Below are 16596 nucleotides of genomic sequence, written 5' to 3' on the forward strand. Positions count from 1 at the left end.
GTCTAAGGTAGATGTAACCCCTTACATTATACAGAATATTTCACATTATATAATTATTTGATACATTATATGTATATGTATATTTTTTATATATTATATACATATATTATTCATTTAATTAAAAATTAAATTTAATAAAATAATAATAAAAAATTACTTTCACATCACAAATTAATATACAAATAGAATATATGTATATAATGTGTTTATTTTGTAAAAAAACATATTTTTTATTACAAAATATTATATTATATAACTTTACACAGTATACATAAAAATTATATATTTTGTTCTTGTCTAAAATCCCTGGTATAAAACATAATCTATTTTAACGTTCTGAAAAATTCATTCGTAAAATATCATTAGAAATTATATCAAGAGAATCGTATCCTCTTAATCCTACTTTTGCGCCAGCAATATAACATGCAAATTTGATAGCTTTCTGCAAAATGGTTTCATTAATAAATTTTACTCGATTGTATTCTAAATTTTCTATATCTAAATTTTTCTTAACATCTCCTTTAATTGTAGTATCATTATCAAAACTATCATCCTTCGTTTGATTGATATCATACACACAAATTCCCTCTTCTTTATATTTATGCATAAACTCAATTTTGCTCTTGTTCAAATAATACAGGACAGCTGCATTGAATGTGTCACCTGCACCTAAAGTATCGATCACCTTCTGCGGTGGGAAAGCTGGTGATCGTACTGTTGCACCACACGGAGTACGAGCGATTGCACCTTCCTCTGCCCAAGCACAAATAATGACTCCTCTAAAAAAACATTCATCTCTCCTATATCAAAATATCATGTTGATATATCTTTTACATAAATATTAAATTAATTAAAATGAATTAGGTATTCCTTACTTAGCGTCTTGGCCGATGTTACGTATTACTTCAGTCATATTGTTATAACCCAAATTCTTAGCAAACTCTTTTGCTATAAATACTACGTCAACATACGGTAATAAATCTAATACTCTGGGATCTGATCTCAGACTTTCTAACTCTACACTAATTGTAATTGGGATATGATTTTTAGTAGCGCAATCACCCGTGCGATTTAAAGAGTTATTATAAATCTTTACAAGTTGTATCATAAGTAGCAATTCCTCTACATTCCTTCCCTAAAAACAGAAAATGATTCAATTGCCTTGCCAAAGGTATATTTCCTATATTATTGTCTATAAGACACACCTCGAAATGAATCCAACTATATTCCTTTAAATTAAGCTGCTCGAAATTTTTTAATGTTAACTCAGGCAAACCTGAATTATTATATACAATTGTGCGAGATCCAGTGCTTGAATTCAATATAATAGTTGCGATTGGACACCGAATGCCTTTTATCAAAGGACAATGGGAATAATCAATTTTATATTTGCGCAGATCATTTTGCAGAAAACTAATATGTTCATCTGCGCTCAAGCAAGCCAGAAGCTCGCACGGTTGTCCTATTAATGATAGTACAGTGCAAGTGTTGGATGCATTGCCCCCCCTTTGCCACCTATAATCAGTAGATCTGAAAATTGTGTTTATAATAAGATAATTCTCAGTTGTCTAAATGACTAAATAAAAATTAAAATCTAGCAAAAATTGTACTGTAAATTATTTTTTTTAATAATTTAAAACTTAAATGAAAGAGATAGTAAAAAAGTATAGTATTAAAAAACTTTCGTAAGATTTTCTAGAAAATTAGCACATATTACCGAAAAAGAGAGAGAGAGAGAAAATAAGAAAAAGAAATATTTAGTTAGTTTTATAAAATAATTATTTTGTTTTTCTTATTCATTTTTTGTAAGTTTTAATGTACTTACGTAAAATATATGTTTAGTTTTTTTAATTAATAATACGTAAATATTACGTAAGTATTAAGCAATATATATATTAAAATAATAATAAATTCGGAATAATCTGTACAGTTGGCAATAAATTTTATCGTTCGATTTTTTTAACTCGAATTAACGAAATCTGTCGTATAGACGTTTAAATACTTGCGATCAATCAAAGATAACCAATAGACCGTGACCAATGGATTCATATTGAGCGGTAATTTGACGTCACTAACCTCTGAGTGGAATCCTCCAAAGGAAATTGCACGCACATCTGAACGATGTCGAGACATACGCGTCCCACGCATAAAATCTTGAGCGTTTCCGTCGATGATTCCTGGCTGACGACTTCTTCGTGAAAACTCGACGTCATGTCTGCATGCAGATAAATCTCTTCACGATACCGTCTCTCACAGCTTCAACGCATGAATTTCTTATTCTTTCTCTTCTTTATTGAGCAACCATCCCTATCTCGGCAAGATACCACGTATTAAACGTAAACATCACTTAATTATATGGACTGTTCTTTTTCGCTGCACTGCTACACTGGTGCAATAAGTTAGAGTGAGAAAAAATATTTTTGTCTTACTTTAACCTGTTGCACCAGTGCAGCAGTGCACAGCAGTGCAGCGAAAAAGAACAAGCTAATAATATAATAGTCAACGAACTGCGACCGCGACTGATTGCAAATTGCAATTGCAAGTTGACATACTTTGCTTGAATAAATTCTATTATTTGTAGCGCCCTTTGAAGTTAGTCACATATGCAATTTTTACCTAATTTCACAACTTACTGTTTGTTTAACCGAAATTCGAACTAATAGTCCTTATAAAAATGTAATACTGGATACTTTTACTGGGGACTAATAAATTAGCAATAATTATTACTTATCTTGAGTATTAAAAATACTAACAACAGTGCTTTTAATACTTAAAATAAGTATGAGTTACTATAATTAATTTAATACTGTCCAGTATTATATTTTTATAAAGGGGTATGTTCAATAAAAAAGAATTTGTTTTATATGTATATAAAACAAATTTTTTAACTAAGTTGTAAAACTAAGTTTCAAAGAGCTCTCTATATGGAGAATTAAACATATGTTTATAAACAGATCAACCAATTCAAAACCTAAAATAATCAATGCTATCCTTATGTTAATCATGTAATTTAATCAATTCAATACCCAGAAAAAATCTTTTATATAAAAACATATATAAATAATATATATAAAATATGTACATATATGTTTATATTAGTCTCCTTTCTTTTGTAAAATTTCTGTTTGATATAAAAAAACAATAGTCATACTAAAAAGACAGAAATTAATTTAAAATATAAGTTTTGCATTGCTTCTTTTAAAAAAGTTAATTATGAAAAATTGTCCATTTATATATGTTTTTATATGAAACATTTTTTTCCGGGTAATAAAAAGTTATACTTATATGTTCTAAATATTAAATTAGTTTTATATATGTTTCCTTTTTCTATGCTTTTCATATTTCATCTACTTTACATTTTATCTATTCGCACAAATGTTATTAATTATAATACACATTTATATAAGTGCAGCGTAAATAACACGTTCAAATTTTTCCGCCTACAATTGCAGCGGTACCATCGTTACGGCTGTGACAGTAAAAAAATGCCAAGATGGCGGCGAGATCGAACTCCTAGCGCATCGCAGAACACTTGTTATATCTCCACGAAAACACGATTTTCGTATCGGATTATCAGGAGAACATTATACGCCTAAGCGAGAAGGGCCTCGATTCACTCGCTGTAGCTAATATCGTCGTAGGATTAGAGAAGGGAAAAAATCCATGCGGCACGTGGCTCGAGACACGTTCGCGTCTGGGTGTTAATTCCGCGATTAGATTTTGCACGCCCGCGACTTGCTATAAGAATTTTGTCACTTTAAGTTTTATACAAATACGATGGATCCACGTTTGCATAGAAGAACCGAACCAGAGAAGGCTCCGAGCGATTTGGTCAGTGGCGTTAACCTCGAAATTTCTCACTTCCTCATCGGCCTTCGACGCGTTTATTAGCGGCGGGGCAATGGTCGATCGAAGACGCTTTTATGTCAAAAGAAAGAACTCCGAACGCTCTTTTTCGCGGTCTATACCTTTTTGATATAGATATGACAAATTCTCGTCGATAAATTGTAGATTCGAAGAACATTTTGTACACAAATTTTTTTTTTGTCACTTGCAAATGTATGGCAAATTGTTACCGATATTTTAAATATGTAATGCTTTACAAGAATTATTTCGATGATTTAATAAGAATTTTATGAGAGTTGCCATAAACAGGAAAAATATTGTTTATAAGATTAACAGTGTTAAAATTGTTTTAATTGCAAAAATGGTTTCTGTTATATTTAGTTACTGTATTGTTACAATAATAAAAAAAATTTATTATAAAATAATATATAATTTTTCTTAATATATCTTTTGTTTTCTCTTACAGATTGTTGAATGGTTAAACGAGGTCTCTATGGGCCTCACTGAGGAAGTTAAGGTTACAAACATATGTAAAGTACAAGAACTTTTGTTGAACAAAGAGCCACATTTGTTAGAGCATTATTTAGACGACATTCTGCAATTCTCAATAGATAGAAGCGCCGAGATCAGAAAGACTGTTACAGGATTTATCGAAGAATCTGGGTTATTATCAATAATTATTTCTTGTTGTGCAATTCCATTTGTAGGAGAATTATGCTTTTATTATTATATTGCTGACTTTTCAGAATAAAGTATCCAGAAGTAATTCCTCGCACAGTTCAAGTACTCCTTAGATTAGTCTCTGATGAAGCATCAGCTGTAGCCAAACGAGCGCTTAGAGCTAGCGGTAGAATTTTGCGAGCTGTTCTCAAATGGATTGCCAGTGCCAGTATTGTTACAACAGACATGGAATTAGCATGGACACAACTAAGTGCTCTGAAAATTCAAATTATAAACATGATTGACAGTGACAACGATGGGTGAGTAGTGGGAATGATTGAAAGTTATCTTCTCTGGACATAAGTCTAACCCTGAAAATATTCTACGTTTTAGGATAAGAACACAAGCAGTAAAGTTTCTCGAGGGTGTGATTCTAATACAGACATATCCAGATCCTGATAGTCCAAAAAAGCCTGATGATTTCTCTCTCGAGGATATTCCGCTAACATTAAAAATAGCTCGTAGACGAAAATTGGAGGAAGAAGCGAATCACGTTATGGATTTGTTAATCAAGTTTCATGGATCTCCACACGTCAGCAGTGTCAATTTAATGACGTGTATGGGATCCTTAGCACTAATTGCCAAAATGAGACCACAATTTATGCCAAATGTAATTCAAGGTATATATTTTATATATTGCACAATTTTTCTGAATTTTATACAAGATTTAATCACTTATGGTATAATGCACAGCATTACAAAGGTTGCAACATGATTTACCACCTACGCTGTCCGACTCTCAAGTAACTAGTGTGCAAAAGCAATTGAAACTCACGCTTCTCGGACTGATGAAACATCCCGCTAGTATAGAATATGCTTCAACCATAGCTAAGCAGTTGGCTCAGCTTGGAGCGAAAGAGCAGGAAATTATTAAAGCTTATCCAAAACCAGAAGACGTTCGTCGAATAAAAAAGCGTCAACAGGTATGTAAACTTCCAAATAAATGCATTTTTTGTTGTACACATTATCCTTAAAGATTTGTATGATAATCAAAGGAGTTAGCGGCTGTCACTGCTGCAAAACGTGTAAAAATTGAAGTGAATGTAATAGATGAAACAGAAGCGGCACAAAGTCCCATTCCCACGCCTAAACTACCGGAATTAATTGAACTTTCTGAAAGTTTTATAGCTGAGAGACTCAGTGTTGAAATCGCAACAGATTTAGTGATGGATAGCATGGTACGATTACAAATTATATACTAATCTAAATTTTAAATTAACAATGCACATTATTCTATTGAACTACTGTATTTGGCAGGCATGGGTTCCAGATACTATGACGACAATTTTTCAAAGGGAATATCAACCTACGGCAACTACTGATATTAATATACAGCGTCAAACAATTGCTAAACTTTTAGCAGCTCAAATCAAACAGGCTAAAGCGAAAAAAAACAAAAAAGATAAGGAAGAAGATGCCGTAATGGAAGACTTAATTAAGAATCCCACTATTAGTGTAGCTGAGGTAAAGCGGGAGCGTAAACGTGAAAAGGATCGGGAGAAAGAGAAGGAAGCGAAAGCGTCATTAGAGGCTCATGAAAAATCTCTCGCAAAAGCAAGAAATCGTTTAAAAGCATTAAAATTAGCTGAAGTAACAAAACCACTTCCCAAGGAAATTAAAGAACGAATGTTACTAATGGCAGTTAATAGAATATTACTTGCAGAAAAAACTGCAGTTCTTGGTGGCGTAGCTGCCGTAAGGTACAATGGAGCATGAAATTTCTTGATATGTAATATATATATTTGTCTTTAATAATACATCCGTTTATGTGTGCCGTATTACAGATCCAAAATTTTGACTACGCTAGCAGCGACTTTCAATCCTTACATTAAAGAAGCTGTATTACGTTATATTACTGATGACATGCGAAATCGTTTAGATTTAGCACTAGGTTGGCTATATGAAGAATATGCATTGCTACAAGGATTTCAAAGACGAACTACATTATGTACAAAGCCTCAGGAGGCTCCACATCAGTCATATAACTTCTTATTATGCACCTTAGTTTCAGCTATTGATTTGATTCAGGGTAAAGATCGTGATACTTTATTATCCAGGTAATATTACATTTAAAAGAACAAATTTAAAAATACACATCTATGTTAATCTTTTTGTAATATACATATACATGTATTTTTTCCCCCCTTATAAAAGACTTTATCTGGAAGCACCATTAATAACAGAAGATGCTGTAGAGGCTTTAAAAATGGTATCGTCTGATGAAACTAGAGGTCTTGCACCATTACAGCTTCTGAAAGAAATGGTCGTGCGTAGACCAACCAAACAACTAGTATTTGTAAATGTCTTATTGTGCCACACCGGACATGAAAATAATACAGTAAGATTAAAAATCATGTGATATGCGATGTAATACATACTGATACTAAATATATAAACTAAAATTACAATACATTTTAATAAATAAATAGATACGAGAGGCTGCAATACAATTAGTCTGTCAATTATACAGCCGACCAGAATTAAGTAAATTGATCGAAGAATATGCAGTTTTATATTTAGGCTTTTTACGCCTTCATAATCCTCCAGAAATCGTTTTTGGACAAGATAGAGGCAGACCGCAAATTGAAAGCCAGTGGACTGAATCAACTACACGTGCTTGCTTAGGATTATATCTTGCTCTTCTCACTGAACATCAAGATCTCATTCACGAGTAAGTAATAAAACTTTTTAAATTATTAAATACACACACACACACACACACACACATATATATATATATATATTTTTTTTATGGAAATGCTGTACTATATATTTTTATAATTATATGCTTAATGAATATCAGATTAGCCAGAGTATATACGTCAATGGGAGCAGATGTGAAACGTATTGTATTAAGATTAGTGGAAGGGCCAGTGAGATCTTTGGGTATGGGTAGTCCGCAATTGCTTGCACTTGTTGAAAACTGTCCAAAAGGATCTGAAACTTTAGTCACAAGAATTATACATATTTTAACAGAAAAATGTAGGTGTTATCACTTTAAAATTAAATATATTGAAAATATAAATATAGAATTTTTTAATCATTTTTGCTATTTTATATTATGTTTGTGTATACAGCTGCCCCAAGCGCAGAGTTGGTAGCTAGGGTACGTGAATTATATCAGACTAGAGTTTCCGATGTCAGATTTTTAATACCTGTCTTGAATGGACTCACAAAGAAAGAGGTGATCGCCGCATTACCAAAATTAATAAAATTAAATCCTATTGTCGTAAAAGAGGTATATAATATTTTTTAAATATTATTTTATTTACTATCTTAAACATAATTGAATAATAAATTTATTCTTTTCAGGTATTCAACAGGCTACTCGGAACACATAATAATGACAGCGGGGTACCTCATACATCGCCTATTACACCTGCGGAACTATTGATAGCTCTACATAATATAGATTCAAGCAAGGCCGAATTAAAGACAGTCATTAAAGGTAAATTATTCTGTATGATACATTTATTTTTACTACTTAAAAAGAATTTTGCTAACACTTAAATTTTTTTATGGATACGTCTTTTTCGTTTGCAGCAACGTCTCTTTGTTTTGCTGAGAAACAAGCGTATACGCAGGAAACAGTCGCCGTTGTAATGCAACATCTTATGGAGATGACACCTTTACCGACATTATTAATGCGCACAGTCATACAAAGTCTAGCCCTTTATCCTCGCCTAAGTGGATTTGTCATGAACATACTTCAGCGTTTGATTCTGAAGCAAGTGTGGAAACAGCCGAAAGTGTGGGAAGGCTTTGTCAAATGCTGCGAACGCACGCAGCCGCAAAGTTTCGCTGTTATTTTGCAATTGCCACCGGCACAGTTAGCGGAGGCACTTCGGATGGCAAGCAATTTACGTGCTCCCTTGCTAGCTCATGTTGAAGCTTTTGCCGAGAATCAGGTAATTTTAAAATTATAGTTTGTATTGAATATGATGTGTAGAATTCTCTTTATATTATTTATTACTATATTAAATATTTAAAAAAATATAATTTTAAACTAAATACATGATATTAAATATATTAAATATTTTATAGGTTATATTCTGTCAAGATGTGTAATATTTTTTTTTCCCTTCTAGAAAGCACACATTCCGCAATCAATAATGGATGTTATACAGGGTAAAGTGCCCTGTGACATGCACGATGAGTTTGATATTGTGAGTAAAGATGCCTGTATATAAAGGAACAATTTTTTGAGCCCTCTCTATATCTTTATAATATAATTCTTTAAAATAAATATGCGCTATTTTCTCAAAAAAATATCTCTTCCATCAATTTCTTTCAGGCACCACCTGGTGATTATTCGAATGATCAAAAACCAGATACAATGGAAATTGATCTTTCGGAACCAGCCCCTCCCGGTTTAGATTAGCATAAGTCATTCCAGTGTTAAGATCAAAAGGATCGTTTACCAGATATTTTAATATTAACAAATTCGCTGTGTAATTGTACAGTAAATTATTATTTTTTCTTTCTTGCATCGCTATATGCGATATTTATTTATATATTTCATTGATGTTAGTCCATATTTATATTTCCATTTAGCATTAAGTATGGACTTCAATTGGCTAACAGCACATGTATGAATCAAAGAATAAAATCATAAACGATTTTATTCAAAATAATAAGATCTAGATAGCAACAATTGAAATAGTTTCTCGATATAAATTCTTTTCTAATATTAGTTTAACATCACATGCCATTATTAGTTTCATAAAACTTCTAATTTTCGCTTTATAATCTAAACATTTATTTCTATATCTAATATGACAGAATATATAGAAAACTTCATATTTAAGTACTTTTAATATTAAAATTGATACTTGAAAATTTTAATTTACAAGGTTTTCCATGAATAATCTCTTTATTTTGATTAGATTCTAATTTTTATTCACACATGTATATGTATATACAAAAAAAACTGGTTGTAAAGTATTATGTGAATCAACTAAAATATAATTTATCTTTCAAATTTATTTCATATAAAATACGTAAATTTTAGGAAGAAAAAAATGAGGTATCTCTTTCGCTATATGACTCGGCAAAAAATTTCTTATATATTTTTTTGCGAATGATTATTTCGATCTGCATTTCTTTCGCTTGCTGTTTATGTGTTATAAATTAAACAGCTTTAAAAGAATAATACATTATTTTACAATAAAAGAATAATACATTATTTTAATAAAATTGATTTCATTATGCATATATTACATTACAAATCAGTCTCAACATATATGTATATTTCATATATACGTTAAAAGTTAAAGAGAGAATAGTTATGTGCTTAAGTTAAAAAAATTATATATATATAATAGAATCAAATCCACTTAACGTCATATGAAAGTAATAAACAGTTTTTTCATAATGAATATAATTTCCAAGTGTATAAAAAATAATAAAATATTTTTGTTACATAAATTCTCACATTTGTTGCATTCTTTCTCTTAAGATTTAAGTAAAATTTATACATAATACAAAACAACTTTATAAAGACATAAAAAAATATCAGCAGAAAGTGTCTTGCTGAGAAATTGTGCAGTAAGAATATTAAGAGTAATAAATCTGTTAAAAAATGAAATAAACATCTACTTAAACGTAATCTTAATGCGTGCACATATCGTATATAAAATATATCTATATATGTATATAATTATAAGATACGTTTATATAACATTATGCAAAGTCAACTCCAGTGTCTAACAAATCGCGCAACATAAAAGATGCCTTTTTTGGGAGAATCCTAAAAACAAAATTTGTCAGCTTTTCTTTTCACGCAGCACGAATAAAGATATAAGTGGAAAAAATACCTGAGTACATGTCCGAGATAAAGCAAATATCCCGGTACGCTAAATTCTGCATAGTTTCGCCGAACGCCGTTTAAAATTTGTTTAGCAACTTCTGCGGCAGGCATTGTACCAAAGTAACTCGGTATTCTGTGAAACGTTTTTTTTTCCCAGAAATCAAAATAATATCGTTGATGATAAATGGAACAAAGTATAAAAAAAGAATTAAATGTATAATTTATAAATAACTGGTCATACCTAAAGCGTATATCTTTCGCAATTTCCGTCGCAACAATAAATGGATAAACGTGGACCAATGAAACAATAATGTTGCTGTTTGAATGTCTTAATTCCATGTGCAAGGATTCTGCTAATCCCTGGACCGCAAATTGCGCGGTGGACAAAGGAACTCTGGTTCCACGACCACTCGATCCATTGGAGAGACCAGCGACAGAAGATAGGATCGTGATGTGGCCTTTACCAGCGTGTCGCATACATGGTAAAACTGAATCCAGCAACTATGATAAAGAGAAACGACATTGATTATTATATTGAGATTTTTATGTTAAGATATATAGATTAAAAATATATGCTCACCCAAAAGTGACTAATGACCGACACGTTCATAATGTCTCTTACTTCTGATGATTCTTGTATTAATGCACGTGGGCTGGGTAAACCACAACAATTGAAAAGCATTGTAATGTCTCCCAATTCATTCTTAATAAGCTTCACGATTCGAACGACCTAACAGATATATCAACATCAAATATTGAAAATCTTTATATAAATTGGTCAATTTCCAAAGATGAGATGTAACGAATACGAGTAAATGCCATTACCGTTTATTTTTTTTTATAATAATGATTTGATAATGACGTAACTTTTTATAATAATAATAAGGCTGAGTTTGGAAGTCACTTTTAAGTAATTCATTATAAAATCGTTTATTTAATAGTTTATATACTTATTAATGATAAAAGTAACAGTAATTTGCAATGTATTACTTCCCACCCTTGCAAATTTCTTTAAAGAGACCTAAAACACCATTTATGATTGGGGTGACTTAAAAGCACGAATGTAAGTGCATTCCTGATACGTACTGCATCTTTATTTCTCACGTCGCACTGATAGTTCTTACACACTCCATGTTGCTGTTGGGCACGCTGCACAGTGGCGGTACAGGCTTCTGTATTAATATCCACACAAGCGACCACGACACCAAACTGGCACAGCTGCAGAGCAAGCTCCTTGCCTATTCCACGACCAGCACCTACGACCTAAATCATAACATGCATTTGTAATAATACAAAGAAATTTACCCTGACAAGAAGTAAGGGACTAGTGATGTGTACCATGGCCACTTCATAGTTGAGATTCTTTAACGGTGGCGGCTTGAACATTCTGTAGACTGCGACCAGGATCGTACAGCCCACCCCGACGAGGAACGTCATGAGATCTAGCGCCAGGATGCATAGCGAGTATATTCGCAGCAGCATCTCCGGCGGCCGAATACTTCCTAACTTACCCTGCAAAGGAGGATATTGCATAACAACACATGAAATAACGTACGTCTCCTCGAATGCTATGTGATACGGATAAATTTTGCGATGGGGAAATACGTTTACTGGAGGCTCGTGCAAACTTATACGCTGACAGTACAGACATCGCCTATAAAACGTACCATCTTCTCTTGGAATTATCTATCACTAGAGATCATAAGCGCGTGCGAATCTTTGAACGGGCCAGAGAAACCCGCGACAACGAAGCACATGTACCTTATATATATCGAGCGACGCTCGTGAACTTTGTACGATAACACTTGTCGCCCCACCGGCCGGCCAGGATACAAGTAGATACTCGCATCGATGTTATCTGAGATTCCAATTCCCAAATAAAATCGTCGATGGGATAATCGAACGCTGGTTCGATACTAGAAGCGGCTAGAATCAATCAAGACCGACATGACCGATTAGACTTTGTCACGTCCCTCACGTCTAATCAACGTCTAATGTCTTTCGGATTCCTCGCCCGGTTACTACGGCCCTCTGAGGAAGCTTCGACAAAACGTGATCCAATTATGCCTACAATTATCATGCGGATCATCGCGTAAATATCTGCGACACCGATCTCCGAATCACGCGATTTTCTGACGATAAAAATGAGACAGATCATCATCGCTGATAATTGTCTACAAAAAGACCATATTGTTCTGCTCGGTTTATCTGACATTCTTTCCGCGATTATTTATTATTCTATATCGCTTAGCTTAAATTATCAAATCTGCAGTCTTGCTAAGTGCAGCCCTCTGATGTAATGTTTACAAGCCGCACGACGGAAACATCGGTTGGTTTTGCGTGCCAACGCGGTGTTGAAACTGACCGAAGTCTCTTTTTTTCTTTTCTCGCTACTAATATATCATTTTACTACAAATTTTCTGTTGCAAAAAAAACAGGTCAAATTATGTAAATAATATTCGAAGCGCTTAAAACTCAGTCTATTTGCAAATGTCTGTGTACGTGTTAATAGTCTCTAATAGTTTCTAATGAATTAAAGATATACTTTGCCTTTAATAAACGCGTTACGTTTTAATTTCTTTTCGGACCAGAAAGGTTTTTGTCTGTTCGCAGAGTCTCTACGAAAGTCAACGAAAGTCGAGATGTTTTATGTAGTTGTGTACACTCTGCTACATTATTTACACTTAAAACGAGATGGACGTATGATTAGATATGGAGAGAAATGTAGAAGGAAAATCAGGAAGATGATGCATAGAGAAAGAGAACAACTGCAAAGAAATCCTTCGCCTTCGCCTTCGCCTGCTGCGCGTGCGTAAGTTAGGTTAGGTTAGGTTACGTTGCACCTGACTTCGTAACAAGGGAGAAATTTTCTGCGAATCTATTGACAAAAGCTTTGAAAAGTCGGAAATCATGTGGTATGAGATTATTCCACCGATGCTGATAATAGGCTTGATACCAGTACTTCCTCAATGGGCTACTTGGTACATAAATGAATTCACCTTGGGGAACGTAAGTACGCAGGTTTTGCAACATAACCTCTCTCTTATAAACTTGCAACAATAATAACTCAAGAAGTTAGATACTTTTTATTCTGCTAAAGAAATCCCTTTCAAATAAAAAAATAGCAACAATTCTTAGAGATGTGTATAATCTTGCAAGAGAAATTGGAAAAAACCATGTAATATCCGAAAAGTTTGAATCGAGAGGTTATAAATATATTAGTAATTTTCTAAAGAAATATTCTTTATTGTTAGATAAACTAAAAAGAAAAAATTTATGAAAAAATTGTAATTATTTTCACAAACAAACACACATATGAGATGTACTTACTCAATTCATAAAATTCAAGAATTGAGTGGTGCTTTATCAAATAAATATTTTATTATTGAATCCAAAATTTCACACATATTTGTTAAAATTATATATACTTTGAGCCAATTACATAGTCACTGGAATTCGGACAATTCAAATTTTGTTATTGTTATTCTCTGGTGAAAATGTAAATCGAAACATATAAGTTGAATGTAAGAGGAAAGAGTAATAGAAGTGTAAACAAGACTATATGAAGTATAAATTGAAACAATAAAATAAAAGAACATTGAAGTATAAATTGAAGCAATGAAATAAAAGAATCATTATAGGAGCTTAAACGTTTCTTCTACATTTCGTTGTTTCAACTTTATAGAAATTTTATTTATACTTCTATCATTCTTCCTTACACATTTGACTTACACTTGGATTTTTATTTTCACCAGAGTTGACAAGAGTAAGTTCTTTACCTTAGTATTGATACTATTTAAGTCAAACTTACAAGAAATAATTTTGGAGAGGAATATATGATACAAATTCCTTCTTCTTTCCAGCCAATGCGTAGAGACATGAGAGATATATGGGATCGCCATATGTTTACAAGAGACAGTCGCATTGATGGAGCGCCATGGAGACACAGAGTAATTTATTAATTAATATATAAAAATATACAGTAATCGATTTTTTAAAACTCATTTTTATCAAAGAATATGTACTTACATTATATTTCTGAAATCCTATAGGATATACAATAATATAAATTATGTTTAAAGATGGGTTTATCGATAAAAATGAGCTGGAGGAAAAAATATGAGCCATAATGTTTTATGAATTTAAAAGTGTGATTTCACATATTTATGTTTAATCATTCTTTTTCGTAGGGACTAGAGAATGTTCCTGATGATTAAGAGTACAAATACACCCACAATAAATGGATATAATGGTAGTAATACGATACATCAAAAATAGACAAGTTGTCATCCAATTATAAATTACAATATAACTAAATGATATAAATTAATTGTATATATGATATATAAATATATTATACTACATTAAATGTATTTTACCCATTATTTTTAATGCTTCCCAAGTACAAAGATTAAATATGATCATGACATCTATAAACGTAGACAAAATAATTTATTATTATTGATAAAAATTGAATATACTGTAGAATTCAAAGAACTGCTAATTTTTATATCTATGTACATGAAAGAGTGGAATATCTTAAAAATTATATTTAACAATCTATTAATGGCTTTTTGTTGATTTCAAAATCTTTGACGATGGAAAAATTTAAATTCAAATGACTCAGGAATAAAATTGTATCCTGGCAAACGGGAAACGACTTAATCATCTGTACTTGAATAATTCAACGCAAATCGTAATCATTAATTCGAGCGGCAGAGCAAACTTACTAAATTAATGAATTGTAAAATTACGCTCGTGAGGGGATGTAGGTCGGATTAGTTGCGCTTGCACGGATGTCTTACGGTTGGAGAAACGGGAGAATCAGCAGGGTAACATTATCTTCATCCTGGCGTCTCGAGCGCTCCTTAGCTAAGCGTTCCACGAATACATGTGTGCGCGGTATTGATAAGATAAGGGCGTAAATACCAAGTGGAAACTCCGTCCTCCGAAGTCTTAAGTGCGATATTTTCGGAAAATCAATAGTTAGCAGCACTCGCGGTAATGTAACTTAGTTACTTTATCAAGTTAACGTACGAGCAGTTCGAGCTTTAGATAAATAATGAGAGCCTGCCGCTCCCACTGTATTTAGGACGTGTGCCCTGTGTCAAACACTTGACGGGTTTCACCGAGATGTTTGAGAGATGCTGAGGCGTAATTAATATTGACTCACGTCTTCATATCGCGTTTACCATACTCTCAACCGTGATAAGGTTTGTTCATGCGCTACGAGCACAATCGAATTCAATTATCACTATTAATATATTAATAACGCTATCCGCTTGGGGGATAATATTTTATACTGAGAGATTTCGTTCCGTAAATGTTAATGTGTACATATACATGACTATTTATCTACATGTGTTTTTCTTTCGGTTATATCTCCTTTATCTATGTTCAAAGTTCACTTATATATTTGATTAGAAAGCTTAAAAAAATCCCAGTTTTATAAGAGGTCACTTAAAGCACATCAAAATTTTAATGCTTCAAGATTTGAAGGACTGTAATCTCATTTTCTCCATCATTATCATTATGTCTCGACTTTTAAAGCGAAAGCCGAGATGCTTTAGCAATTTCTTTGGTGCTAAAAAAACAACATCATACAAGTTCTTAAAAACTCGTGACATGACTGTTTTATTACTTAAAGGAATTCTTCAGAAAACATTAAAATTTCCATAATCTTCAAATGACTTCTAATCTTATAAAAATATAATATGATTTCTTCAAAACTTCTGATCAAATATGAATAAAATCCGATCAAAATAAGCAAAATATAATTTTTTAAAAGTTAAATAATTTTATATATCAACGTCGTATAGATTTCATGATTTACGATTTTAAATAGAAAAAAAAAGATTCTGGAGAGTACAGAATAATGATATGTACTTTTCGTTTTAATTATAGAAGCATTTTTATTGCACCGTTAAAAATTAGAACGTTAGACCCCCTCGTTAAATTTTTGCGAACGAAAAAACGCGAGCGCGGATTTATCAAAGAACGCATCGTTAAAAAACGGAAGAGTGCATCTGATGCGCTTCTCAGCGGAGACCGTAAGTCACTCTTCTTCTTACCTTCGGAATCCCATTTGTGTGGGTCCGTAGTTTCTGAAAGACGTGGTTAGGAAATTTTTCTTTAAAGAGCGACAGCCACGTAAACGGGCTGAGAAAAATTTTCCGACCCTCAAAATCGTATAAGAAAGTTCCACGCGCTTTTTTTTTTTT

The 16596-nt window shown here is 32.4% G+C and overlaps 4 protein-coding genes across 8 annotated transcripts; 2 read left to right on the top strand and 2 right to left on the bottom strand.

Moving 5' to 3' along the window:
* Positions 1-294: 294 nt before the first annotated feature.
* Positions 295-2431, bottom strand: LOC105832626 (ketohexokinase). 2 transcript variants are annotated; one of them, XM_012673744.3, is made up of 4 exons: positions 2077-2431; positions 1206-1530; positions 876-1135; positions 295-800 (listed from the first exon to the last, which is right to left on the bottom strand). In XM_012673744.3, the coding sequence occupies exons 1-4, from the start codon at positions 2211-2213 to the stop codon at positions 329-331; spliced, it is 1194 nt and encodes a 397-aa protein (XP_012529198.1). In that variant the 5' UTR covers positions 2214-2431; the 3' UTR covers positions 295-328. The 2 variants fall into 2 exon arrangements, with proteins under 2 accessions (XP_012529198.1, XP_012529199.1); XM_012673745.3 differs by having other exon boundaries at positions 295-779; positions 2077-2429.
* A 1034-nt stretch (positions 2432-3465) lies between these two features.
* Positions 3466-9992, top strand: LOC105832630 (symplekin). 2 transcript variants are annotated; one of them, XM_012673749.3, is made up of 16 exons: positions 3466-3831; positions 4313-4509; positions 4593-4826; positions 4900-5186; positions 5260-5489; positions 5562-5744; positions 5824-6266; positions 6351-6623; positions 6721-6904; positions 6996-7237; positions 7370-7548; positions 7644-7804; positions 7879-8014; positions 8110-8474; positions 8655-8732; positions 8861-9992. In XM_012673749.3, the coding sequence occupies exons 1-16, from the start codon at positions 3778-3780 to the stop codon at positions 8945-8947; spliced, it is 3333 nt and encodes a 1110-aa protein (XP_012529203.2). In that variant the 5' UTR covers positions 3466-3777; the 3' UTR covers positions 8948-9992. The 2 variants fall into 2 exon arrangements, with proteins under 2 accessions (XP_012529203.2, XP_012529204.2); XM_012673750.3 differs by lacking the exon at positions 3466-3831 and adding an exon at positions 3838-3960.
* LOC105832631 (17-beta-hydroxysteroid dehydrogenase 13) lies at positions 9752-13124 on the bottom strand. 3 transcript variants are annotated; one of them, XM_012673753.3, is made up of 7 exons: positions 12926-13124; positions 11714-11887; positions 11462-11638; positions 10956-11105; positions 10617-10876; positions 10383-10508; positions 9752-10315 (listed from the first exon to the last, which is right to left on the bottom strand). In XM_012673753.3, exons 2-7 carry the CDS (start codon positions 11855-11857, stop codon positions 10249-10251), a joined length of 924 nt encoding a protein of 307 aa, XP_012529207.1. In that variant the 5' UTR covers positions 11858-11887; positions 12926-13124; the 3' UTR covers positions 9752-10248. The 3 variants fall into 3 exon arrangements, with proteins under 3 accessions (XP_012529207.1, XP_012529206.1, XP_012529208.1); XM_012673752.3 differs by lacking the exon at positions 12926-13124 and adding an exon at positions 12043-12912; XM_012673754.3 differs by lacking the exon at positions 12926-13124 and adding an exon at positions 12137-12911.
* Positions 13125-13172: 48 nt separating this feature from the next.
* Positions 13173-14748, top strand: LOC114254412 (NADH dehydrogenase [ubiquinone] 1 alpha subcomplex subunit 1). The gene is made up of 3 exons (XM_028190619.2): positions 13173-13384; positions 14239-14325; positions 14566-14748. Exons 1-3 carry the CDS (start codon positions 13286-13288, stop codon positions 14590-14592), a joined length of 213 nt encoding a protein of 70 aa, XP_028046420.1. The 5' UTR covers positions 13173-13285; the 3' UTR covers positions 14593-14748.
* Positions 14749-16596: the final 1848 nt, after the last annotated feature.

This window comes from Monomorium pharaonis, chromosome 3 (assembly GCF_013373865.1).
Source record: "Monomorium pharaonis isolate MP-MQ-018 chromosome 3, ASM1337386v2, whole genome shotgun sequence".
NCBI lineage: Eukaryota > Metazoa > Arthropoda > Insecta > Hymenoptera > Formicidae > Monomorium > Monomorium pharaonis.

Bases quoted from the DNA above. Each gene is read 5' to 3' on its own strand.
- LOC105832626 (XM_012673744.3), bottom strand. From the start codon at position 2,213: ATGACGTCGAGTTTTCACGAAGAAGTCGTCAGCCAGGAATCATCGACG. The intron at 1,136-1,205 runs GTGTGTCTTATA...TTCTGTTTTTAG, and splicing joins ATAGTTGGATTCATTTCGAG to GGAAGGAATGTAGAGGAATT. The intron at 801-875 runs GTAAGGAATACC...ATTTTGATATAG, and splicing joins AACATCGGCCAAGACGCTAA to GAGAGATGAATGTTTTTTTA.
- LOC105832631 (XM_012673752.3), bottom strand. The intron at 10,877-10,955 runs GTGAGCATATAT...TCTTTATCATAG, and splicing joins CGGTCATTAGTCACTTTTGG to TTGCTGGATTCAGTTTTACC. The intron at 10,509-10,616 runs GTATGACCAGTT...AACGTTTCACAG, and splicing joins GCGAAAGATATACGCTTTAG to AATACCGAGTTACTTTGGTA.
- LOC114254412 (XM_028190619.2), top strand. From the start codon at position 13,286: ATGTGGTATGAGATTATTCCACCGATGCTGATAATAGGCTTGATACCA. The intron at 13,385-14,238 runs GTAAGTACGCAG...TCTTCTTTCCAG, and splicing joins ATGAATTCACCTTGGGGAAC to CCAATGCGTAGAGACATGAG. The intron at 14,326-14,565 runs GTAATTTATTAA...TCTTTTTCGTAG, and splicing joins GAGCGCCATGGAGACACAGA to GGACTAGAGAATGTTCCTGA.
- LOC105832630 (XM_012673749.3), top strand. From the start codon at position 3,778: ATGGATCCACGTTTGCATAGAAGAACCGAACCAGAGAAGGCTCCGAGC. The intron at 5,745-5,823 runs GTACGATTACAA...TGTATTTGGCAG, and splicing joins ATTTAGTGATGGATAGCATG to GCATGGGTTCCAGATACTAT. The intron at 8,733-8,860 runs GTGAGTAAAGAT...AATTTCTTTCAG, and splicing joins TGCACGATGAGTTTGATATT to GCACCACCTGGTGATTATTC.